The sequence below is a fragment of the Lepisma saccharinum genome, chromosome 20, assembly GCF_977018435.1.
Source record: "Lepisma saccharinum chromosome 20, izLepSacc3.1, whole genome shotgun sequence".
In the NCBI taxonomy this organism is placed as follows: Eukaryota; Metazoa; Arthropoda; class Insecta; order Zygentoma; family Lepismatidae; genus Lepisma; species Lepisma saccharinum.
This window is the reverse complement of record NC_139248.1, coordinates 29,324,035-29,351,321: the sequence shown is the minus strand read 5'-3', so window position 1 is coordinate 29,351,321 and position 27,287 is coordinate 29,324,035. Positions and strand designations below refer to the sequence as shown.

General features: G+C 37.2%; 2 protein-coding genes across 4 annotated transcripts in view; one reads left to right on the top strand and one right to left on the bottom strand.

Moving 5' to 3' along the window:
- The window catches only part of LOC146003844 (sodium-independent sulfate anion transporter-like), a 123,756-nt gene extending 109,634 nt beyond the window's left edge, over window positions 1-14,122 (top strand). The window contains exons 9-11 of the mRNA XM_083142297.1: window positions 2,070-2,215; window positions 11,448-11,621; window positions 13,910-14,122. Of these exons, the coding sequence (XP_082998423.1) occupies window positions 2,070-2,215; window positions 11,448-11,621; window positions 13,910-14,071 (482 nt within the window). The 3' untranslated portion in view covers window positions 14,072-14,122. The remainder of the gene's footprint in view (window positions 1-2,069; window positions 2,216-11,447; window positions 11,622-13,909) is intronic.
- A 2,479-nt stretch (window positions 14,123-16,601) lies between these two features.
- The window catches only part of Gale (UDP-galactose 4'-epimerase), a 49,145-nt gene continuing 38,459 nt past the window's right edge, over window positions 16,602-27,287 (bottom strand). For all 3 annotated transcript variants that reach the window (XM_083142293.1, XM_083142294.1, XM_083142295.1), the window contains exon 8: window positions 16,602-19,635. In XM_083142293.1, the coding sequence (XP_082998419.1) occupies window positions 19,586-19,635 (50 nt within the window). In that variant the 3' untranslated portion in view covers window positions 16,602-19,585. The remainder of the gene's footprint in view (window positions 19,636-27,287) is intronic.

Sequence of the window (27,287 nt, the reverse complement as noted above, 5' to 3'; positions counted from 1 at the left end):
TGGATGCAAATAAATCATATCATATATATATATATATATATATATATATATATATATATATATATATATATATATATATATATATATATATATAGAGAGAGAGAGAGAGAGAGAGAGAGAGAGAGACAGTTTTGATATTGTGGCATCTAATTTGAATTTCTTTTCTCATTTGTTTTCTAAAATTTCTTTTCAAATTCCATTTAATCTATTATATTTTATTATTTTTTCAATGTTACATTGTTCTTAATATTGATTAACATTCCACTCCATTGATATACATCAGTTTACCAAGAGTTTTGCTTCAAAATTTTCAACAATTAAATCATGTTATCTGTAATTGCAAAATCCAGTTTTTTACACAATGCTGGTGTAAAATAAGCGAGAACTTAAAATTTTGGGTAATTTCCAGGATAATTAGACTGAAAGTGCCATGCTACATTTTTGTAGGCCCTGTGAAAGAATGAAATGCCAACAATTATCTGCCAGTCTTGTTAAATAAATTCCAAGAGGTTCTTTCAAATACCGATCAACAGATACCGATATATCAGCCTCAGTCCTATTGATATAACTAGTACATTAATGTGTAAATAAAAGCTTTCTGCACAAGTTAAATTGAGCAATGCAGGGTGAGTCAAAAGTCAGGTTACATAAGAAGTTTATGACTGTGAGTGAAGGAAGATGCTGACAAAAGACGAAAAGGTGGAGGTGATTTTCCTGAGTGGCCACAATGGTCTCCAGACCTGCCACCAAAGGATTTTGTCCTTTGGGGTTATTTAAAGGTGCTCGTCTACTCAGGTAAGATTCAGAGCATCCAGCATCTGAAGGAACGCATTGAGCAATGTGCAGATATGATTATGCTGGATGTCCTGCAAAAGGTTCTGGAGAACTGGAAATGTCGCGTGCACAAACGCATTGATGTTCAAGGTTCACACATTGAAGATATACTATAAATCCCTATGTAACCTGACACCCTGTAGATCTAAAAGGTACATAGATATAAGCACAGGAAATGCTTTAGGATGAAGTGGATGGAAGGTAACTGATTTTTCGTTCTCTGCTTTGTTGTTTAAATCTGAATAATTTATTCTATTACTCATTGTGCAGTTTTACCCCATAGTTGTGATTCTTCTGTAGCTAAAAGTCTAAGTTTGAAAGCAAAGAATAGAAAGAGTAAAATATTTTTCTGTGGATTTGCTGCATGTTTAACATCCTTATCATGTATAAATATATATTTCAGGTAGTCGCTTCATTTAATCAGGTGCTTTCTTGTCTATTAAGAGGACAATGTTCTCATCATGGAGAGAGGAACATCTGCATTGTGTTCACTGTCTAAAAATATAAGAATTTTTTATTGCTACACAGAATTTATCGATGGACTGTCATAAAATTCACAGAATTGAACTAATATTCTCTAGATTAATAATGTACAGCGAATGCTTAAGATTTTTTTAATTACATTAAAAATACACTTGTTAGCAGTGATACAATTGTGTTATGTACAGTGGGATCCATGAGTATTACTGTGGAAATTGTCCATGACTATTTTCATTATTTTTTCTCTTACATCTTGTGTTTTTAAGCGGTGAAATTTTAAATATGCTGGTGCAGAAGTTGTCAACGGCTTTTTTTGACTTTTCTTTTAATTCTTGAAGCTCTTGTTGGGTCAATTGAAGTTCACAAACATGGTGATGGACAATTTGCACAGTAATACTCATGGCTCCCACTGTACTGTATATTTTTGACATGTCATTATAAGTTAGATTGAAATGTCATGTTTAGTTGATTTGGTTCTAGCTTGCACACTCCTGTTCACATAAACTGCCACATTTTATAAGGTTTGGACAGTTAAACTATGTGTTATTTTATCTGAACAGGAGCGTGCATGACATGCTGAGGTATTTGACTTGCCTGGTTCATGTTGATCTGCCTCATGATTACTCAAGGTGTAATCCCAATCATGCCAAATGATACATTTTTAAATAATAGTTGTAATTTTTTTTGTTTATCAAATTTTAAAATGCTTTTATTGTGGATCTTACATTGAAAAAAGTTTGTATTTTTGTTTGTAGAGTCGGATCTCATGATCACGGCACTTACATTTTTTTCAAGTATTTTCTTGGGACTGGAATTTGGAATTTTGGTTGGAATTGGAATCAACATACTATTCCTTCTATACTTTGCTGCAAGACCAGGAATCACCATAGAAGATAACACGGTAAATTGAAATTACTCTAATGAATTTTGAATTATTTTTCAGTGCCATGTTTTTGATCAGAAATATTTAAAAAATGGATATCCATAATATGGAAAGAATGTAAAAAATTGAAATGTTCTAGAAGTACACAGGATAAAGAGAATTGTGTTGATTCTATGGAATTACAAACTGTAGCCGAAAAAAACACACACTCACTCACTCGCTCACTCACTCACTCACTCACTCACTCACTCACTCACTTACTTACTTACTTACTTTCGACATGCAGAAAGCTAGCACATTGTTTGGTTAGATAATTTGAAATGTCAGAAAATGAAAACAGTGTTTTTGGACGTGGAATAAATGTTAAAAAGCCCACAACTAAATGATAAGATAGAAAAGAAAAATCTAACTGGCGTACGCAGGACTACTACTTCTTTTTTTTTTTTTTTTGGCCCACATTCTGACTAGGGTGCCACGGAAAAATCTTGAAACAATAAGGGGTGCCATAAAACGAAAAAGTTTGGGAACCTCTACTGTAAGGGATGATTTCAGTATCAATCAATTAACACTTCGAGCGATGGTTTAAAATATGTAGAAAAATGTAGTAGCTATCTTCATTTAATACTGTTATTTTTTTAAAAAAATGGACCTGGTTTGCAAAGCCCCCCTGATAACCCGTGAGCCACCTGGAGATCAATTCTAGCTATGGGCCTGCCGGGAGTAGTTGTTAATGGATTGTAACATAAAGATGTATATTCGGAGAAGGGGAGCGGCGTAAATAAATTGCATACACGGAGAAGGGGAGCGATGTAAATAAATTGTATACATAAAGAGATTTTCCGTGAGATGTTATTGATCATAACAGTATATAATATTATCACAAAATGTGTACCATGAAAGTTATCTACCGTTATGTGTAAAAAATAATACATGTTTTCGGGAGAGGTAACTTCCCATCACCCTGTTCCGATCCACCCTTCCTGAGTGAGAATAGGAATGCGAGCAAGAACATTTTTAGGGTATTTATTTCGAAACTGGCAATAATACTAATACTAGATAATATTGTCATAAGGGGTCGCAACCTTTACTCCTTCCAAACTTTCCTCTTTTTGTCCCTTCATCACTAATTTTGCTTCTGGGTTTTTGGCATCCCATCGCCTTTCCCCATAGCTAATGCTGTCTAAAATCACTCTTCCTCATTATCGAAATGTGCCAAAAATTTGATAATTGCATAACCTGTGGACTTCTTGTGTAGTAGTCTGTGCTATATTTTAGTTCACTGCATTTTCATATATCAGATGTTTGTATTAGGAGTCAAGGAACAGAGGCGGATGGCTATGACACCCACTGCTATCCCGCTTAGCGAATAATTCAGAGTAAAATTCACTTGATAGCATGCAACTTTCAAATGGTATAGAATAATGTCAACCTAAATAATGATAATCATACGCATTTTATCCCCCCCCAAGCCAAAAAAAATTAAAGTTTGATTCCCCCTTACTTTAGAAATTCTGTGCCAATCTAAGACTTAACGCTCATATCCATTATATGGATATCCCCCTTGAGAGCCTATTGGTTTCCTGGTTTATATATTTTAATACGAATTGGTAGGGACTCAATGTTCCATGTTATTCTTTAAAATCTGTTATTCTCAGTGGTGTGTCAGACACTTTTTGGTTCGGGTGGAAAATAATTAGGTAACTGCAGCTTCAACATTTTCAAATTTTTCTGAACGAGACAGTATACCATTATTTAATTTTTTCATTCAATGAATGATTATAGCACATTGTGAACTATATACTTACCTACTTAATACGTCCTCTTCTACCTTGCGGTGTAGAGGTGAAAAATATACAAAAATCAAAATAAATATTAATACATTTACAATTTATAACTTTTGTTTGCAATTCATCATTGAATTTCATAGTGTTAAACACATTTGATAAAATATATGGATTAAAATATGATGAACTAAGACTAAATACTTTGTAAAATTTTAGTTGGTTAATGGTTGAAACAATTTTTAATTGAAATAAAGATTATATTTCAAAGGTTCTGTTCTCATCTCTGCCTCATGGAAGCCGGTAGCACAATTCTTGTGCTGCCACATGAGCTTAACTGTTCACTTTATTATAAAAGTTAAGCCCTCTTTTGCCTACATTGATAATGTTGGTTTTCTTAGTAACTTCAAGATTTAGTATTTTTATTTCAAATTGCAATAAAGGAAGTTTTATACATTGGTTGAACATTAACCAATTGTGGCAAAGTAATTGGTACTTTTTACACAAGTTTATTAATGAAGTTTGTGGCTACGACCTCAGCAAAATAGATTTCAAGGTTCAAATCTTGTCTTCGTAAATTTCACCTAATGGCCATTCATCCTTATTATTGTTTTAGCCTAAAGAGGAAGAAAAATACAAAAATAAAAGTGATTTGCCATTTCATATGCCTTGATCCCTCTTTCGTTGTCTCAAAATGCATACTTGTTATTAAAAACTCTGCATTTACAAAACTTTTGGTACCATATGGAAATGGCAACTGTTCCCCCTCTCCTCACTTGGCAACACAACAGCAGTTCATGGAAGAAAGAGCAAGTAACTAAAATAAAAATTATGTTTATAATGTTTCTTTTGTTCAGATCTTGAATTAACACTGCGATTGGGGGGCAAGGGGGGCAGTTGTCCCCCCCACTTTTTGCCACTTTTGCCCCCCCACTTTTTGCCACTTTTGCCCCCGCACTATGCTAAATCTTATATACAAAGGGAAATATACTGCCTTTGCCCCCCCCCCAAAGTTTTGACACCTTGCCCCCCTGGTTTTGGAACCCAATCGCCACCACTGACTGTACAACAATATATATATTACAATGGACCAAAATGACTACATTCTAGCAAGGTATAATATTGGAATATTACATTTGCAGTCACATCAACATTGAAGCTTGAAGTCTGAGGTCAATGTTTATGAAATACATACCCTTACAGAACAAATCTCCAAGGAATATCCATAGGATATCCATTAGACATCCATGGGATAACCTGTCCTGGATATTCATAGGGTTTACATTCCTGGAGATACAGAGAATCTCCAATGGATATCCATGAGATCTTCAGAGTCCGTGTGTTATTCCAAAATTGGCATAAATGTTTTGATATCTGTGGGAAGAATCATTTATAGTGTCTATAGCCATTCATTAGGATTCAAATTCTGTGATGCTGTCTTAAATCATAAATTGCAACATCACACAAAGACATAGCATTGTGTGTAGGCCCATTGCCGGGCCTAGGGAGTCTCACATGGATGCAAGGCCAAGTGAAAGTGCCTTTACTACGAATCTCCATCTGTCTTGCTTGCCACACCAGTTTGCATTGAGGAAATTGTGATGTTTGCTCGTGTTAATGAAGAATAAGCTCAAATTCAGTGCATACTCTGCTATACTTTCCAAAAATTCAAGGATACAAGCAGATGTTTTCTCTGTTTCAGCCCCCCTCCCCCCCCTCTCACACACACACACACTTACTCGCTCTCTCACACACACACACTCACTCACACACTCACTCACTCCCACAAAATTATATTAACAATATAAAGGTTCTGTGCGATTCCAATGTATCCAAAAATTCTAGCAACATTCAATTGCAATTGACCGGTATACATACATACATACATACATACATACATACATACATACATACATACATACATACAAACAAACATATTATACCGCGTGAGGCACCTAAAAGTACCACCTGAAATAGCGAAGAAACCAGAAACAGTAGCGATGTGAGGTTTGCGGGAAACAATAATATCAAATGGGGCTCGTAAATCGGAGGTATGGGGTGGGTCAAAAAATATCGACAAATGGGGCATCTGGAGCAAAGTCATATTATTTTGAATGGAACGATATACAATAACATGCATAATATAAAAGAGCACACGCAGAGAAACACAACGCCGTTGGTCTCATGCATCTACTGCACATAGGAACGAAGATATGGCCATGTGAAAATATGTAAACAAACTAACAAGTGGCCCACTTGACCGTCAGTACCACGGCATGTACAAGTATGAGATGTTGGAAGCCATTGGACAAGATGAAGACAGAACGTGTTAAAGGAAGAAAAAATACAGTAGACATCGTCAGCACCATGTATTTGACAGTGTTACAGCATAATGAAAATGACCATGACAGTATGTCGAAGAACCACTGCATAAGAAGCGAAAACCTGTCAAAGTGTGTGTTCAAAGTGGTGGCCATCAGCTGCGATACAGGCAACAAGGCGCTCATGCAAAGATCGTTGCACAGAATGTAGCATCTCGTAGGGAATGTCCCTACAGGCTGCAATAATGCGGTGTTGCATATCCTCTGGAGTTGTTGGCACATCCTGGTAGACAATGTCCTTCAGCTTTCCTCACAGGAAAAGTCTAAGGGTGTCAAATCTGGGGAACGAGCCGGCCATTTGACAGGCACTCCACGTCCAATCCAACGATTTGGAAATGTATTTTCCACACATGCTGTAGCGCATCTTACACTGTGAGCTGGGCACCCGTCATGTTGGTACCACATTACCCTCCTTGTCTGAAGTGGTATGTCCTCCAATAGTACAGGCAGTTCATGTTGTAAGAACTGTATGTATCGGTCAGCATTCAGTGTCCCTTGTATAAAAAAAGGGCCAATGAGATGTTCACTCACTATACCACACCACACGTTCACACTCCATGGGTGCTGGCGTTCCACTTGGCGAAGCCAATGTGGATTTGTCACCGACCAATAGTGCATGTTCCTTAGGTTGACATTTCCATGATTGGTAAAAGTTGCCTCGTCAGTGAAGAGGATCCGTGACAAATCGGGTGTGTCGTGTCTTAACATCCATGTGCAAAACCGAACACGGGCCACAAAATCATTCCCGTGAACTTCCTGATGGAGGGAGATATGATATGGGTGAAACTTGTGTGTGTGCAGAATGCGCAATACACTTCGCTGACTCATCCCAGCATCCCTGGCAATTTCACGAGAGCTAACGTGCGGATTCACAGCAACAGCGGCGAGAACATTTGTTGCACCTGCCTCACCTGTAGTTGGCTTGTTCCGCACACGTGCTCGTGGTGTTACACTTCCGGTGTCTCTTAATTTAATAAATAACTTACCAAACAGACGTCGAAATGGCTGTCGTCTGTCCGGATATCTCTCTGCGTACACACGGTAGGCTTCTGAGGCATTCTTTCGGCATTCCCCATAAATCAGGATCATGTCCGCTTTTTCTATGTTTGTGAACACCATAATCTTCGCTCTTACCACTACGACTGCTTGCTATGAACTAACACGATCTCGTGAACCTGCTATCAAAACTTGCTCTGCGTAAAGGCAGTTCTGTCAGGCACATGAGAAGTCTTACATGCCGTGGTACTGACGGTCAAGTGGGCCACTTGTTAGTTTTACATATTTTCACATGGCCATATCTTCGTTCCTATGTGCAGTAGATGCATGAGACCAATGGCGTTGTGTTTCTCTGCGTGTGCTCTTTTATATTATGCATGTTATTGTATATCGTTCCATTTAAAAAAAAATATGACTTTGCTCGAGATGCCCCATTTGTTGATATTTTTCGACCCACCCCATACATCCGATTTACGAGCCCCATTTGATATTATTGTTTCCCGCAAACCTCACATCGCTACTGTTTCTGGTTTCTTCGCTATTTCAGGTGGTACTTTTAGGTGCCTCACGCGGTATATGTATATAATTTAAAGAGCTGAGTTTACATTTGCCATTTTGCATACTAAGACTGGAAATACATCTACAAACACAAGTCACAAATGTTAGAGATATTCTACGAAAAATTGTTAATTGTACAAGGATTTCAAATTTACCTAACGAAATATCTTATCTTGCAATAATATTTCCTATATGAGATAGATTGTTCTGCAAAGAACACTTAACAAATCAAAGGGATTGAGAGAATTCTGTTTTATTTTCCACGCAGCTTTCTTTTCTTACTCTTCCTCAATAAAAATAATAGCTAAAATGTAAAAAAATTGCCTCCAAACATTGATTTCCATTTTTCACTTCTACGCAGAAAAATTCAAGCAGAATTCATGCATAATTCCCGGAGCTAATAATTCACGCATAATTCCCAGAATTCAAGAAATTCCCAGTGAGTAACCCTGGAATATAAAACATTCTTCGGATACGTAGACATGTGCCTGTGTGCATCTGTGTGCGAGAGAGGGAGGGAGAAATTCAGAGAGAGAGAGAGGAGTACATATTATAAACATATGTATGCACAAGATTTTTGATATGCATAATCTTATCCAATATATGTGTGAAAAGTAACAGGATAATGTCCAGATTAGGTCCAATTCTGGTCCGGTGTATATCCTTTTCTGTCAATCAACGAAAACCATCCAAGTAACACCCCATTCACATGAACCAAGTGGCACACATGTCCAAAACATATCCAAAAAATGATCCATAGCTAGGGTGACCATATGTCCCATCTTGACTGGAACAGTCCTGTTTCAGAGATGTGTTCTGGCCGTTCCATTTATATTGTTGAAGAACCACTATTTGTCCCATTTTATAAAAGCCTCAGAGTTAGCTTGAAAACAGTCTAAATTTGAGAGAAATTTCATGCTAAAAAATGTTGATGGAATTTTTAAATTAGCAATATTGGCAAAACAGCTGTTCTGCATTTCAAGCACTTCATAACAATCAAAATGTTCCATTGTCGTTGAGAATCTTCCAGCATACAGTTTACTGTTGCTCTTTCCAGAAGATAGATTATGTCGCACGTTGTATTGTTTTTCTGTCCCATTATTTGTAGAGCAGTGAATAAGCATGTTCAAGAAACGTACATGTACTTTCAATACGGACCTACAACAAAAATTTAATCCCTAATCTCAATTAATTTCAGGTCTGTGGTTTTTCTATCATGAACAATATGTGGACATATGAAAAATTTTGTTTACATGTCTCAACAATGTCTATCTTGTTGTTGCAAGTAAACATTACCGAGAGTTGCAGGAAGTTTTATGAACGGTTGGTGATGTATAAAGCTGTTTGCGAGAAGACTGGCATTCTTCAATGTCAGCATAGGACTAACATCAAAGGTGTGATCACCAGTGGTGTAGCATGGGCATTTCGGGTGGGAACGCCAAGTCCAAAGGAAGGGTCGGCCCTTTCTTGCTTAATAATTTATTTATGGAATTAGTCGCCACAGGTATTGTTTATTTGCCTGAAGTCAGCTGGGTTTTCAATAAAACATCATCTATGCATGTTTTAGCTACAGAATGAGATGCCTCACTATGCCACAAATGTTTTGAACTCTGGTGTTTTATACTTTTCGGTATGATGCAAGTCATTAGAAAACCTACCTGAATCACAAGCGCCTCTGAACAACAGTAGACGTCATTGTTGTGGGCGATCCAACTATTGATTGATTGGGTTTATTTTACTTCGCTTTTCTACCACTTTTGGTTAATCGCAAATAAGAATGAGTGATATTTATGAAGTTGATGAAGGGACACTCATAAAGAACATCCGTGCTAACCCCGGGATTCGAACCAGGGACCTCTGTCATCTTGGCGCGCTGTGCAAAACACTCTGACATGGAGGTGAGCGGATAATCCAACTATCGTACACTCTACTGATGTAAGAGTGCCTATTAGTAATTCAGACCACTGTTTATTGCATCTTTGAATGGTGATAAACATTTTAAAATAATTTTGTCCACAGACCATTCGATGTTAAGAGTTTTCAAATTAATGCTAAACATTTCCATTGACACAATATTAAGCAGTTAAATACTAATGATATAATAATAATAATAAGAAGAAGAAAGTGTGGGGCGTTACCCCCACACCCCCTATATACCTTCATGGCATGGTGCTATGCACAGGGGAGCACTTTAGTTTAGTTTTAAACTTTAGTTTAGTTTTAATAATAAAAAAATACTTTTGCGGGTTAAGTGGTAGACCAGGCACAGGCTGAACTTCTACCACGAGGACTTCACCAACTTAATTGACAAAAACTATGTTTTTCTTTTAGTTTTTAATACACATCGCTGTTTGTGCGATAAATTATACAATGCAATGGTCATTAAGAAATGGTGTATTTGAATTTGGTAAAGTTACGTCAGTCAATATTGCGTATTGTAGCATCCCATAGCATGAGTGGCACGAGCACGAAGAACTGGGTAGGAATTCTACCGCTGTCATCTGCTTCAGAAGGCAGGAAGGGTCACATGAACCAATCACATAGCCCTCTGCTCCATATGCGGGCATACGAGAGAGCATTTGCGCGTATGCTGTAGAGATCCAAGCTTTCCCTCCAGAAAGGCAGCAAGGCATTTAGAGTTCTTTACGCCGAACCTGCCCGGCATCCAGGCAGGAAAGGCATTGAAAAAAATGCTGGATCGAGTGTTGTTAGTGGAGCATTGCAAGCAGATAGCGAAAAATAGCTATTATAATGCCATGAAGGTCAAACATATATGAAATTAGTCAAGATTTACTTCATATTAACAGCATTTAGTATTTTTGAAATTTTAGATCGGGGAACACCAGGCATATGGGCGTACTATAACGCTACTCCACTGGTGATCACTGAGATTCAGAAGGCACCAGGAACACTATGTTGTCACACAGAGATTATATACCTTTTTGACAACTGGAGATCATATTTCATTTCTCATTTCTGATGCATCATTTATGTGATTCATACTTTAATAAATATAATATATGTTAAGAGTGGCGGCAATTAAGAGTTTTTTGCTTCGGCACTGTGGACTGTAAGTCTTGTAGTCTTGTCTACTAGCAGAAAGTAAACTGTTCTTGCCACACCCCCCCCCTCCTCAATTGCCACTACAGTACGTTAATAATAACAATAATTTTATATTTATCAATTTTTCAGGAGAGGGTCGTAAACTGACCTCATTGGAATGTCTAGTTTTTTGGTCAAAATATTATGGTTGTCCAAAACATATCCAGAAATGATCCACAGAATATCCAGGAAACAACCTTTCTGGACATCCTTAGGATGTCCCCCGGAAGGGTTAGATATCAAATGGATGTCTACTGGATATCCAGAACTTGCACGAATGTCCAAAAGTCATCCATTAGATGTCCCCTGGACATATATGTGATGTGTGGATAGTAATCCGACATGTTCATGTTACTCCTGAACATATTAACATTTCCTTTTCCATATTATTTATGATGATTTATAAATTCATTTTATTTTCTTATTGTTTAGGATTCTCTTGGGGTAAGATATCTTCTGGTGACTCCAGAACACTACGTAGTTTACCCGTCTGTTCACCATGTGTGCAGCGAGATTAGCAAATGTGCTATTGACGAAGGGAACGGAATATGTCCAGTTATTGTGGATTGCAAATATATCCAATTCATTGATTACACAACAGCCAAGGTAAGTATTCTCATCATATACTTGTTTAATTGTTCTGGAAACACTTTTTCTCACACAATGATTTTTTTTTAATTGTCTTAGTCCCTGTCAATGATTGTGTGTAGTAGAGGAATGTCAGTTATTATTTTGAGATATCTGCACATTAAAGTTTGCTGTGTAGTACCACTCAAGCTGCACATCGTTGTCCCCTTACAGGATGGTAAACATTGTCAGAGATACTAATTCAATCACTTTAACTCCTTGATGCTCAGGTGATTTGGTGGAAATCTAGTGTTTCATGTGAAAAATTTGAAATTTTGATAATTTACCACATTTATTTTCCCTATATTTATTGATTTTTAAAATTTAGTTCTAATTATAAAGTTAGTTACTTAACAAATTACAATAGTCATAAAGGAGAATATGGGGACTACAAATTATTTGTTGCTTTGGATTTATATAAACTTATTTACCAAACATACTGAAAACAAGAGGCAGAAATTGCACTATTCACTCCTGAATAATGTTGAAGATAGGAGAATGTTCATTTCATTTTTGAAAATGGCTGCTTCAATTTACAATTAAAACATTACTTTATGTACAGCCATATAAATAAGCTAAAATATTCATCAATTTGTGAATGGTATTTACTTTTCCTGCGCAGTAAATTTTTCATGAGCTATAGTAGTTAAGTGCTGTGTGGATGAAGGAGAGGACACTGAAATTAATAGTCATAAAAAATGAAAACTAGATTAGTGGTCCAATACACTCTTAGATGCCAGCCAGTTCCGCTGGTTTTGCCTAAACGCCAGGAGCATTTTCAAGCAGGAAATTTGAAATTCGTCAAGATTTGAATATTTTTTATCTTGGAGACTATGAACGCTAGTTAAAAATGATACCTCACTTTGTTCAGTAAGGATTATACTAATACCCTATAGTCCAAAAACCCTAATTTTCCTTTACCAAATAAAAGAAGAAAAATATTTTTTTTACGAAATTTGAATTTCGACGAGCCCCCACTTAGGCAACGCCAGGATGTGAGTCTTTAAAATTATATCTCGTTTTCTTCAGAAAAAAAAAAAACATTTACCAAGATGATGGCATTGCCGTGACATGACTGTTCAAAATGTTACCTGCATATTGCCTGATATGTGTTCTCTATTCTCACGGCAAGAATTGCACACTTGCTGACAATACGTTCAGAGAAAAAAAAATCTAATGTAAAATCAGTGATTTTATTTTTGGCGAGAAGTTGCCCCCTCCCCCCTTCCCTCAAATATAGTAAGAATGAAATTAAATTTTACTAATTGCTAATGACAAATGTCTTGTCTCACATGACACTCAAAACATGTATCTTCGAACATTATCTGATACACAGGGTCTTCCCAAAGTCACTCAACACACTGTGATATGGGTGTCGCAACCGGCATTAGCAAAAATACCTGGGTGTGATGGCCAGTGTCTAAGGGTTGAAGGTGGTGGTTTTCCAAGAGTTTTATTGAGTAAATTATATTAACATGTAGTATATTGAGTGCAATTATTACAGCATACAGAGAACTACTAATAGAAGAATAATCCTGTAGAACATATTCGTAAAAATGATGCATACAAGTATACTTTATATATCCACACTACAAGTCCATGTTAGTTGTCTTGTAAAGCTGAAAGTGATGAACACTTACTTCAGACTTTTACTGTTTTGAAATGCTCCAACACTTACATTGTACTAATTGATTTGTACATTGTGCATCAATCATTAACATACAATGTTTAATAATTGTGTTTAAGCAAAAAGTACACACATTTGTATAGCAAGCAGAGTGAACAAGATATTTTCTTAATCTATGTATTTGCAAACAGAAAACAATATTTTGTTTTAATAGGGCACCATGCACAATGTTGTTGAATCTTTTCAACCCTTCTTTTATGTTGTTTGGTGTGACCAACCAGGCTACTTGCCCAATATGGCAACTGCTCAAATTTCAAGGGACTGGACCTACAGTTTAGAGAGATCTGAACCACTGGGTACTGTCGATGTCATCCAAGTTTCAAAGACAACATATCCCATTGAGATGCCTCTGACAAGAGACAATTTCACTATGAAAAACAACTGAATTTGTGACTCCAATTTAAACATTTCTTTCTGACATTTTGATTTCTTACATGAACATCTTTCAGTGTTTCCAACTTCTTAAAGGTAACTCCATAAAATACTGGCACAAGAGATTGAAGTTGGTTAGAGCAATGGTGTAGAAAAGTAATAAAATAACAAATATATTGAGTGTGTTGTGTAATTCTTTTCTCTTCAGGGCTTCAAATGTCTCGAAATGGATTTCGAGAGGAGAAATCAAAGTCTGCACTTCGTCCACTTGGCATCCCGAGTCTTAAACATCCTGGAAGCATTCGAGTTGAAAGGAATAGAGGGTGATGCTGAGAAGAATATAGAATGTGTTTTAAAAGGTTCTCTATAAATTTGTAAATAAATTATCTAAATCCTTTAAATTATTAAAAAATGTACGTAACATATTGAATCTCATGAATATTCCAAATGCATTTTACCTCGTATGAAGGCAGAAAGGTGGAAATTGTGCATGTTTTATTTTCCAGAAACTTCTGTCCGTTTTGTTCTCAACAAGAATTATAAAATATGTATATTATGCAATTTAACATTTCAAATTAAACTAACCTAATACAGAAGCTGGGGAATACCACCTTCAATGTTTTGATCTGGTATTTTGTTACCAGAATCGAATTTCTTTGTATGTTTTGGTTTCTTAACTATTGAAATGCCAAGAACCTGATTTTCTATTTAACAGATTCTCTAAAAAAAATTTCAATCTGTAATTATTTATAGTACCTTTTTCTATTAATCAGTATTGTTAAGATATTAAATTGTCATTATTGTACAAATAAGATAAATGAAGACACTTTTGTAAACAGAAATTGCTGAAAGCAATTTCTGTCCTGACAATGTGTTGCCTGTACTTCATATGTGTGTTTACTATCCAGAATACAAATAGTTAAGTTTTTCTGAAAGCATTTTCAATTGTTTTGCACGTTTGTTTGAATTATAGTCTAATGTGCACTTTATGAACAGATAGGCTAATCGGGACTGGACATACAGTTTAAAGTTTGATCTGAACCACTGTGCAATATGTCTCCACTGGGTATTGACACTGGGATTCGTTGATTACAAGGTGATGACATTACCAGTATGCCATCAGGAGGCCCCATTTCAATTGTGTGTTACTCAAGTAATAGTTATTCAACATGAAACCCTTTATTTTTTAACATCCACACACACATGCAAAGGAGATGTGAGTTAATTGAAAGGATTTACTTTTTGAAAGTAACAGCTGTCACTACTGTAACTTGAAAGAATGCTTTGAGAGGCAAGTTAACCTGCCATCAGTCACGGGTGAGCACGGTGCTCACCCTTGCTTCTCAGGCATATTTCACCATATTTTAATTTTTTTAGATTTATTTTTTGTACTTGTAATGATCTCTTTATTATAATTCTTATTCATTACATTTTTGTTTCAAAACATTGGTTTTCAAACAGCGTAGTATACATAGTTGAAGCCAACAAATCTCGGCGTTAACAAAAAGCGCATGTTCCTCTGAGCTCCATAAATCTAATATGATATATAAAAACACTGCGACACTTTTCAAATTTTCTATTCACTAGAACATATAGATATGAAAACTCACTAGAAACAGAATAGACCTATTGACTAAATAATGCACAAATGTAAATAAAAAAATATACAACGTAATTGGTTGCTTTAGAGCTCTGCGCTCACTCTTGACAACACTATTTCCACAACAATGGGCTTTCTAATAATGCTGTTTACGTCATCTCATAAAAATGTGATCAGGTTGCTCGTGAAACTCTAAAAGTCAGCTAGAGAGCACCAGAGGCCAATTTTTTAAAATATTGTTAAAATGGCACTTCATTAAAATTTAAAGTGAGCATGGTGCTCACGTGCAACCGATCGCAGGTTAAAGAATCACTTTCTTAGGTATGCAATTTTTAATATCACGAAAGAAAAATAAAACATTTGCAAACAACTTTTATTTTTCAACAAATATATTCTCCCTAGAAGTATACCATACAAGAACCAACACCGATTCATATTTGAACAAAATGTTAATAAAAATACTTGGACATTTCTAACTAAACGAATTAACAAAGGCATTAACATTGGTCACAATATATTTTAACAAAACATTTTCTAAACAATAACAAAAAAAAAAGTTTACAAATGCACAACATATTTGTAGTACTAAATTTCCACTATTAATGTAAAAAAAAAAATGTCATAAAAGGCACACAAAGGTTACAGTGATGGACTTACAGTATAGAAAATTCCATTCATTCATGGCACATCATTTTTTTGTCAATGCAATACAAAAATACAATTTAAAAATTCAACAACATGCTCTATATTCATGTAGAATTATTTTCATGTTCATACTATAAATTTACAACAAGCAATTAAAATATACATCAAGCTCTCTCTTTCTAAAAACTGAACACACAAACTTAACAAAAATAATAAGATTTATCCAAATTGAAAATCACTATAAAAATTAAGTTCATAGCAAACTAAATCATGAAAGCAAATTCCAAAACTATCATATCTACTTTTGATTACACAATACAATTTTCTTTAAAGTGAAAACTGACTTTGGATCTGCCACCGAAACCATTACAAACAAATCGAGTGCCACCATAGTTATTGCCTTTTACCAGTTTGACTAGAATAAACCTTATATTATTTCACTGGAAAATTCAAAGCTTACTAAGGAACCGTTGTACTACAATGTTACTGTAATATGCAGGTATAACATTTCATGAATGTCATTCATGATGAATATTTGACCCTTAAAGATAGTGACAACATTCACACTGTACTAATGTTCAATTGTTATTTAAATCTCCTATTCATTATTTGAAAACAAAATTTCCACGGTCCCATAGTACAATGAAATGATAGTGGTAATTGATAGTATAATGCCATTTGAAAAAAAAATAATACAGCACTGTTCACTTCGTTTATTTTTTTGAAAATCACATCCATGTTGTACACTCACTGAGTCGACGGACAAAATTGTCCACTACAGACACTAGCATTGTGGGTGGAATTGGCTGGACTTCTTCCCTAATTCTTCTCTTCAGGGTCTCTAAGTTAGGGATACGCATTCAAAAACTTGGCTCTTGAGGTAAACCTCCAGAGAAAGAAATCTCAGGTACTTTTAACGTATGGCTCTACCACAAAAGCATGGTGCTGAGGGGTCCGACGATCCATTGCTACAGAAATGGCATCCTTCATGCTCTTACCTACAATGCTGGCTTTCATCCCTACTGCAGGGCTATAGGGAATACAGACCTTTGAAAGTGGAATATATATATTGCCGGACCCTGTATTTGGACATCCATTTTGATAGGTTAGTATAATTACTAAGGCTGTACCGATACCCATACAGATGTCGATAGTCTTACAGATTCCCACTGATGCTAATGCTTGAACAAAACAATTAAAATGTGTTCAAAATATTAATATTACTGCGTATTTCACTCCAAATATATGCACCATTTTAACAAGAGTTTTGATTTACAATAATCAAGAATTATATCAGAGTTGCCTAATCTAGTTCGCTGCACTTCCTGACTCTCTGCACTCCAATGTCTAGTTGGTTACAAAGTGCAACATGTGAGTTGTCTACTTCCTTGATTTAATGTCATATAGTGTATTTGGTATCTGCACCATTTGCAATTCATTCTGGAGTGATGTACAGTGTGGTATATGATCATAGGATACAGGATAACCAAACAAATAAAAATTGAAAACGGAAGAGGAGACAGTCACTGGTTCAACCACAGAAACATCCTTTTTATACTATTAAATTCCTTGTAAGTCCTGTACTGTGGCCGTGTGATCTAAGGCATCATTCTTTAGACTCTGTCTACGAGACGTGTGCAGGTCGAGTCTCCTGGGGAGAACATGACAACCTTTCTCCCGAGATTTCGCCTTGTGTATGGGACTGGTGGCCACTAGGGACGGACGATATCAAAAATTTGATATCGCGATATATCGTCAAGAAAATATTGTGACACAATACAATATTTTTTGCATATATATATATATATATATCGCCAAAATATTGTGATGATATATCGTATAGTTGATATTGCCTGGATGGTATATTTTCAATACTAGTGGCTACCCACCATTGTGAGGAAATTGGAGACCTGGAAATGAGTAGCATCATGGAAACCTACGACTGAGGGTTTGTCATGCTGACCACATGGCATCCCGTAACTGGATGAATGACCTCCCACCTCAGCATGTGGGAGTCGGTAGGTATGCCCTGACCCTCTAAGGAATTTATATATCTTTTATTCTAGAAAAACAAATGTGCAGCCACAAAAGGGCTGCTTGACACATGGACAATTATAAAAGGAAAAATATATGTGACGGCATGTACTCATATCAGTTATCGTTGTGATGTTAAAATCTTATGGTCTCTACATTGAAAAACTAATCAAACTTATTGCAACACATTTCCAACCCTTTGCAGTGAGCTGACAATGTTGGCATTTATGACTGAAAAAGGAACTTTTCACTCTCAGGTCATCCACTTGAGATTTGTGAATTGAAAGCACACTTACATATTTCCTCAAATGAAGAGTGATGTTACTACAAGGTACAAACAAAATTATAATGTACACATTTAGTGCATTCAATTAGACAACAAATAAAAATTAAAGCTATCCATGTCAATAATATTGGATAACGAGACTAGAAATTAAAACTAATGTTTCTGAATTGGCACAACTATTTAACTGCTCATATTTTCATATCCGAGTTTTAATTACATTCCAGTAGGCAGCCATATTTAAAGCTAATACTGTTCTACTTACATTCTAGTACTGTGATGTTAAATGGGTGTCTGCACTGAACTATGGCACATGGAGAATATATTTTAACTTATGTAGGATGTGATAGGTTAATCAATATTTTATTGAACAGATGATACAGGCCTATCGGCAACACTGATCTGATTTACTGTGAAATTTTTGCTTTTTAAAAATATTTTTAATTAATATAAAAGTATGAATCGTGTACCTTGGTTTTCTAAAGTAAACGTCTAAATATGGTTTCTATGCCAAAACCCACTGCAATTTTATATCAGATTGATAGCATATTGGTATCGAATAAAATTTCATGTCAGTCCATCCCTATAATTAACTTTTAAAAATCACAAGAAAATAAATTGTAGTTCAACGAGAGATCGAACCTCTGATCTCACCATAATGTAGGTTTCAAGTTTTAATGTCAATTCCAAGAATGTCAAGAAAAACCCACACAGAGATCTTGAGCAGTGGAAAAAGGGACAAAGCCAGATTGAAAGTAGTTGTTCTTACTGAACTACTAGACTACTGGCATTGACTGCAACGTGGAGGCACATTTTTTTTATTTTAAATAAGTTTACTTATCAGAAAAGTTTGACGACTAATTCTGACCAGAGCTACGGTTTCACATGTCATCCCAACAACTGAAAATTAACTGTGACTCATTTATTCTAACCAACTTCCAGAATAAATAATAACGCTAAACTATGGAGACAGTGCACACACTGAAATGAAGAACTGATGTACATTTGTACATTTGTACTGTAATGGACCCTACTGTATTATTAAAATAGTACCACTCAATTCTGCTATAAATAATTAACAATTGCAATAAATATAAGCATTACCTGGTAACTTCTCACTCTACACCACTGGAATTAATACAGGGAAAATCTTGTACGATTTGTGCAGCATCCTGCACCACGTAATGAACAAATATTCAACAAAAATAATAATAGACAAAACACAAGCAACATAAAAAAATAATCCCCAATACATTTAATACATCTACATTAAATTTTCAATTATATTTATACCCTGTTTTCCACACTATTTAAAAAGGAAATTAGTTGAATCCTTCAGGATTTTTTGACTGCCATGCCCAAGCATCTTGACCTGAAAAAGTAAGTGAATTTTGATTTTATTGGTCACAAAGTGACTGTCATAGTAACATACTAGATGTGCTAATGACAGGACTACATTATATTTTAGTTTGGCAGAATTGAGTACCATAATAAATCTCAGTCTTAATAACAGGTGTGGCAGTGAAACGGGCGATTTGGCAACCCTGGAAATAGCAAGTTACATAAGGAATCAGATAACGGGAGTGGTGCCATCTGGACAACAAACCTTTGCCATTGACACTGATATCGAGCTTTTGCCGTAAAGGCGTTTCACAAAAACAACGACAGCTATGTGGCCACCCAGCGTTTTTGTAAAACGCCTTTACGGCAAAAGATCGTTGTTCACTGGTCCACGATGCCATCTCGACTGAACAACGATATCAGTGTCAATGGCAAAGGTTTGTTGTCCAGATGGCACCACTCCCGTTATCTGATTCCTTACGTAACTTGCTATTTCCAGGGTTGCCAAATCGCCCGTTTCACTGCCGCACCTGTTATAAACTGACACCTATTTTTCAATAGCTCAGTAAAAATTCCGACTAGGTACGGCCACAAAATGTGGATAATGAATATCCAGATTTCTAATTATCCTATATCCATTTTGTATGCAAAGGATAATCTGAATATCCACATAATTCAAATATCCAGCATATTTGGATATCCAGATAATCCAAATATTCAGAGAATTCAGATCTAAATATCCAGATAGTATGGATATCTGGATAATCTGAATAGAACAGATTTGATGAAGACTTTGCAGAAAATCCACACAGCGAAATACAAAAATGATGAATAGAAGAATATGTGGATAGCCTGTAAAATGGATAAAGAATAAAACTGTCCAGATAATGCACACATTCTGATATCTGAATATCCAGTTAATTTGGACAATCTGAATATCGGATGTACGGAAAATTCTGATACCCTGATAATCCAGTCAATTTGGATAATGGGATAATTTTGTTGTCCAGATAATCCAGTTATCATAATATCCAATATCCAGATATTTGAAATCTGGATAGAAAATTATCAGATATCCAGATAACATTTTATCTGGATTTGGCCATCCCTAATTCAGACACCAAAGTTGCCTGCTCAAGATGCAGAAAAGATTTATACAAGCATGCGCCAACAATACTCTAACATTGCTATAGAGCGTCTCAACCTCAAAAGTCAGTATGGAAGTAAATGGAGTACTTCCCTCTCTCTCTAATACATGAGTTTTGCCAATAGCTCTGTCCTTCTCTACCACTGCTGTGTTGCCAGATGTTACAAAATTTACAAAATGTAAAAGTCATAAATTTTAAACAGTGAAATCATTATCCTGTAGAGTTTTAATGCTCTCTTTACTGACAGCATTATATAACCTGTCAAATTCATGTGATCTGAAATTTCCATAATTATGCAATTTTGCAAAATGCTTAATTTTTTTGTAGTAAATACTTCAAAAGCCATAAATATCAAACTTGTTCGCGCCCGTCATCCAACAAGAAGACTCTTTTCTTGTTTCGGCCGCTGTTTGTAGCATTCCAGGAAGGTAATGGTGCTGTAGGTAGACTAATACACATAAATGAAACACACAATTACTCGAACTGATGTATTCGTTGCAAAATCTACATTATTTGCAGCCAACCTGCAATACATCTCTGGTACAGCGTCGCTTCTCTCCTCACAGACTATTCACTCTCTCACTTTCAGTAGGTACTAGTGTAAAGAGAATAACATGGCGGCCATCTTGGCTCCAAAAGTCCAAGGTACGGAACATACCGCCCACCTTCAAATGATTAATTTCAACACTTTACTAAATACACAATATAGAACACAGTTTTCATGAACAAATGTAAATTGAATACAATTTTCCCAAAATTTTCCTACTGAAAATGACAACACAAAATTAAAAAGAAATTGAACAAACTAATGATTGCTTTGTATACATAAATTTGAAAGTTTAAGTTCTTTCTCATTGGTGTTCAACTTCACTCACTGGTAACAGGGACAGCTTCACTGCTGGCCTCTTGTAGGTTCCTTCACTGGTTCTCACTGTTGCTGCTCTAACCAATCCATCTTCACCTGGATGAACGTTGATTACTCTGCCAAGTTTCCACTGTTGAGGTGCAAGTTGATCATCTCTGACCACAACCAAGTCATCGGCCTGTAGATTCCGTTGCTCCCTTCTCCACTTAGGACGTTGTTGTAACTGAGAGAGATAATCCCTACACCATCTGCGCTAGAAATGCTGTGTCAGCCTTTGCACGAGCTGCCACTTCGACAGTCTGTTCATTTTTATTGTAGCAAAGTCCCTATCTGGAGTAGCTATCAATGCATTTCCTATTAAGAAATGGCCTGGAGTAAGTGCCTGCATGTCGTTAGGATCACTGGATAGAGCAGTTAACGGTCTGGAATTCAAACATGCTTCTATTTGTGTTAATACTGTATACAATTCCTCAAAGGTAAGTAGGGCATTCCCCACAACTCTTTTGAGGTGGTATTTAACTGATTTGACACCACTCTCCCACAAACCTCCTGCATGAGGATTACGAGGAACATTAAAATGCCACTGGATGCCTAAGCTGCTTAGAGCACTTGAAATAGTTTCATTGTGCTTTGGTTGTTTTGCCAATCTCATGAATTCCCTTAACTCTCTATTTGCGCCAACAAACGTTGTTCCACAATCACTGTAAATATTACTGGGTTTTCCGCGACGAGATACAAATCTCCGAAGTGCAGCCAAAAACGTCTCTGTAGTACCACTGCTCACTATTTCTAAATGAACTGCTTTCGTTGCGAAACAAACAAATAAGGCAATATAACCCTTATACTGCTTACGAGAGCGTCCAACCATTTCCTTCAACAGTATGGGCCCTGCATAATCCACACCACAGTTTATAAATGGACGAGAAGGATTAATCCTAGATTCTGGTAAGCTACCCATTAATTGTTCCCCAGCTTGTGTACAAAAGCGATGACAAGTTACACATTTCTTCACAATGTTACGCACTGTATCTCGCCCTCTCAGTATCCAGAATGTTCGTTGCAATGAGGACAACACTAACTGAGGACCAGCATGAAGATTAAGTAAATGTTCATTTTTAATTAATAAGTGAGTCAATTTGTGCTTTGCAGGTAGCAACATTGGATGTTTATGGTCCACTGTTATTCTTGCTTTGTGTAGCCTCCCTCCAACACGAATGACACCTGCCTCATCAACAAAGGGAGCCAAACACAATAAACTGCTTTTTGTTGGCAGAGGAATTTTAGCTTGTAAACAATGTAACTCTGCTGAGAATTCACTTTTCTGAGCTTGTTTTACAAGAGAGGTCGTTGCTGTCATAAGCTCTTTAGTTGTCAATGCTCCTTGCCTTCTCTGATTCACTGACTGACGAGCATTGAACACAAATCGTTGGATCCATGCCATTATTCTTTGCATTTTAGAAAAGCTTGAATATCTGCTGATCAGATCTTCTTCTACTGTAATGTACATAACTGTAATGGCAATCTTCTTCTCTTCTTTTGTTACTTCTTCCAAAATTTCGTTGCTTGTCTCATGATCAAACGTTGGCAATGAAGTTGCTCGTAAGAACTCTGGTCCCGCCCACCATAACTCACACTGAGCTAAGGCTGAAGCACTGATACCTCTTGTAGCAAGATCTGCAGGATTTGATTTTCCCGGGATGTGTAACCATTGTTCCCGACGAAGACTCTCCTGCACTTCTGCCACTCGATTTGCTACAAATGTTTTCCACCTGCTTGGTGTTGAGGATAACCAAGCAAGCACAATGGTAGAATCAGTCCACACACATGCATCTTCCAATTTGTAGGATAGTGCATTGGAGATTACTACGAGCAATCGTGTCAATAAAACTGCCGCTGCTAGTTCTAGCCTTGGTAAAGACATTTGCTTGATTGGAGCCACCTTGGTCTTTGCTCCTACCAACCTCACTTCAACATGACCATCGACATAAACTGAGCGAAGGTACACTACCGCACAGTATGCTTGTTGTGATGCATCACAGAAACCCACTAATTGACAAGCTATAGCATTTGCAGATACAATAGCACGTTTGATTTGTAATTGTTGCAGTACAGGAAGTTCACTACAAAAATGTAGCCACAGTTCGCATGTTTCCACGGATAATGCCTCATCCCAGCCCAACTTTTCTTTCCACAATTCTTGAATGAGTATTTTTGCTTGTATGACTGTTGGGGATAAGAAACCAAGAGGATCAAACAACTTTGCAATGTCAGATAACAATAGTCTTTTCGTCAATGTGTGACGTTTTGGTGGTAAAGTCACAAGAAAAGTGAAGTGGTCAGCACCAGGATGCCACCTTAGACCTAATGTTTTCACAAGTTCACTGCAATGGATATCTAAAGGCACATTAGTTTCTCTCAACTCTACAGGTACTGCTGTTAACACTTGTGGCTCACTAGAGGACCATTTACGTAACTCAAAACCACCCTTTGCTAGTAACTGTATCAATTGTAACTGCAATTCGATAGCTTCTTCCACATTGCTGGCACCAGATACCAAATCGTCAACATAAAAATCATTTAATAACACTGGGGCTGCTAATGGAAATGCATTCATTTCATCAATAGCTAACTGCTGAAGACACTTTGTTGCAAGATAAGGTGCACTGGATGTCCCATACGTCACCGTGAGTAGCCTATAGTCCCTTATCAATTCTTTAGGATTGTCGCGCCACACTATTCGCTGAAAGTCTGTATCTGATGGATGGATCAATATTTGTCTATACATTTTGGAAATGTCTGCACACAAAGGAATTTGATGCTTCCTGAACCTGAGTAACAATGGAAAGATATCACCTTGCAATTTTGGCCCAACTTGAAGCTTATCGTTGAGACTAATCCCTGTTGAAGTCACTGAACTGGCATCAAAAACTACACGAAGAGGTGTACTGGTGGAATTTGGATTGATTACAGCATGATGCGGTAAATAGAAACTATCACATGGCTTCTTTTTCACTTCACTTGCAGGAACAGGCTCCATATGTCCCAAGTCTAAATATTCATGCATGAATTCTGAGTAATTCTGATGAAAAACAGGAGACCTTGCAAACTTCCGTTCCATTTGCTGTAATCTCGCCACAGCTGTTTCACGAGAGTATCCTAAGGGAGGACTGTCTTCCTTGAATGGAAGGCTCACACTGAACCTATTGTTTTCTCGAACATGAGTCACCGAAAAGTGCTCTTCACATTGTTTCTCCTCTAATGTCAGATGCATTTGCCTTGGGACCTCCTCTACCTCCCAGAACTGGCGAAGTGCACTATCAAGACTACAAGATGCATGAAATGTTGCTACTGTCCTTACCTTGGGAAAGTCCACACTGCCACACAGAATCCAACCAAGAACAGTACGTAGTGCAGTAGGTGTTCCCTTTGGCCCAACACGTTTGCCACTTTGCATAAGAAAAGGAAACAAATCTGCTCCAAGTAAAATGTCCACCGGTTCCATCACATAAAACCTTGTATCTGCCAACTTCAGTCCTTGAATATGTGTCCACTTCCTGAAGTCTGGCAAAGGTTCCCTGGGAATGTTTCCTGTTATTTTAGGAAGTACGATTGCCCTTGTGGTGAATGTTTTCCTTCTGCTACTGGGTTGGAATTGTAGATCCACTACTGCACTGCCTACACCTACACCCGTTGCTGTAATCCCATTCACAGTGATGTCTGCCTTATGCTGACGTAAACCTAACGTTTGCACACAGCGTGAGGTCACAAAAGAAGTCTCGGAGGCACAGTCTAGGAGCGCACGAACTGGTTGATAAACACCATCTCTTCCCTGCACATACACAACTGCAGTGGATAGCAACACTGGCTTTAGTCCCTTGTCTCCTTCTCCAGCCACATGAGAAGAAACTTCTTGGGGGGAAGTTGTTGTTTCACTAGAGTCACTCTGCTTATAATAGTGTAACAAAGTATGATGCTTTTTATTGCAAACGCGGCACGCCCCTGAGTCACATACCGATGCCCTATGATGACTTTGAATGCAATTATAACACAAACCCTTTTCTCTAACAAATCTCATTCTGTCCATTACCGAAAGGCTTTTGAAGTCTTTGCACTTGTATAGCGCATGATGCAGTTTACATTTTTCACAGGTATCATCCGACACTGCATGATACACACCCTTGAACTGGGAGCTATTGTGAGTCGACTGCTTCAATCTCTGAGCACTGAGATTTGAAGCTGATAATGCACGAGAACGCTGATCAAGAAAGTCACTCACCTCCTGAAACGTAGGCAACTCGGTTGTCTTTAATGAAAGTTCCCATTGTTGTCTAGTATCACTGTCCATTTTTTCTGTCACATGAAATACTAGGATAGGATCCCAATGTTCTATGGGAATGTCCATCACTTTCAACACGCGAACACACTCGGTAGTTGTGTCTAGCAGGCTACGTAAGGCTGCTGCGGATTCACGTTGCACTTTGGGTTGCGCGACTAAACGCTTGATTGTGTCCATAACAATTTCCCGTTTGTTTTGATAACGCGAATTTAGAATGTTCCACGCCTCTGCATAGTTATCATCAGTCACCGACATGGACTGGATAAGCAATGCAGGTTGCCCCTTTAACGAAGCTTTCAAATACTGTAGCTTTTGCGCACTGGATAACTGTTTGTTTTTGTCCACCGACGCGATAAACAAATCACGGAAAGAAAGCCACTCTTGTAATTGTCCCGTGAACACAGGCAGCGTGAGCTTCGGGAGACGCACTTCACTTGTTCGTGCTTCTGTCGATGACGTCACCGTAGCTTGAGTCTGTGGCTGCTGCAACGAACAAAGCCTGCACATGGTTGCATCTAAACGGTCTTGAATAGAACCGATTTCACAGTCATAACTCTCAAAAGTTGCATCATCACACGTACTAGCCAGGTCTAATAATAACTGTTTACAATCGTCCGTTAATTGTTTGGCTTTGTTTACCGATAACGCGATTGTCACATTGTCCAATAAACCCGCGTTCACTTTATTCTCAAGGCGAGTAACTTCTCGCTTGAGCACAGTCTTTGCTGCCGATATGGCTTCCATGTTTATTGAGTCGCGCACGGATTGTTGTTGTCCAAACTACAATGCACGCACGAAACACTTCCTGGCACTACAAAAGGTGCACTGAAACTGGTTACACGTAGCAAACAGTATGTCAATGTATTTATTCACAGTTCACGAATGCACACTCGCACAAAAGTTCAACACAACACAACGAATGCTGATCGCAGGCAACATCCGGCCCGGAGGACCATGTTCGCGCCCGTCATCCAACAAGAAGACTCTTTTCTTGTTTCGGCCGCTGTTTGTAGCATTCCAGGAAGGTAATGGTGCTGTAGGTAGACTAATACACATAAATGAAACACACAATTACTCGAACTGATGTATTCGTTGCAAAATCTACATTATTTGCAGCCAACCTGCAATACATCTCTGGTACAGCGTCGCTTCTCTCCTCACAGACTATTCACTCTCTCACTTTCAGTAGGTACTAGTGTAAAGAGAATAACATGGCGGCCATCTTGGCTCCAAAAGTCCAAGGTACGGAACAAACTGCTTGAACAAATTCAGCAGTTTTTTTTCTATGGGATCTATGGTGTTTGTAGATATGATATTCTTCACCTGAGTGAATT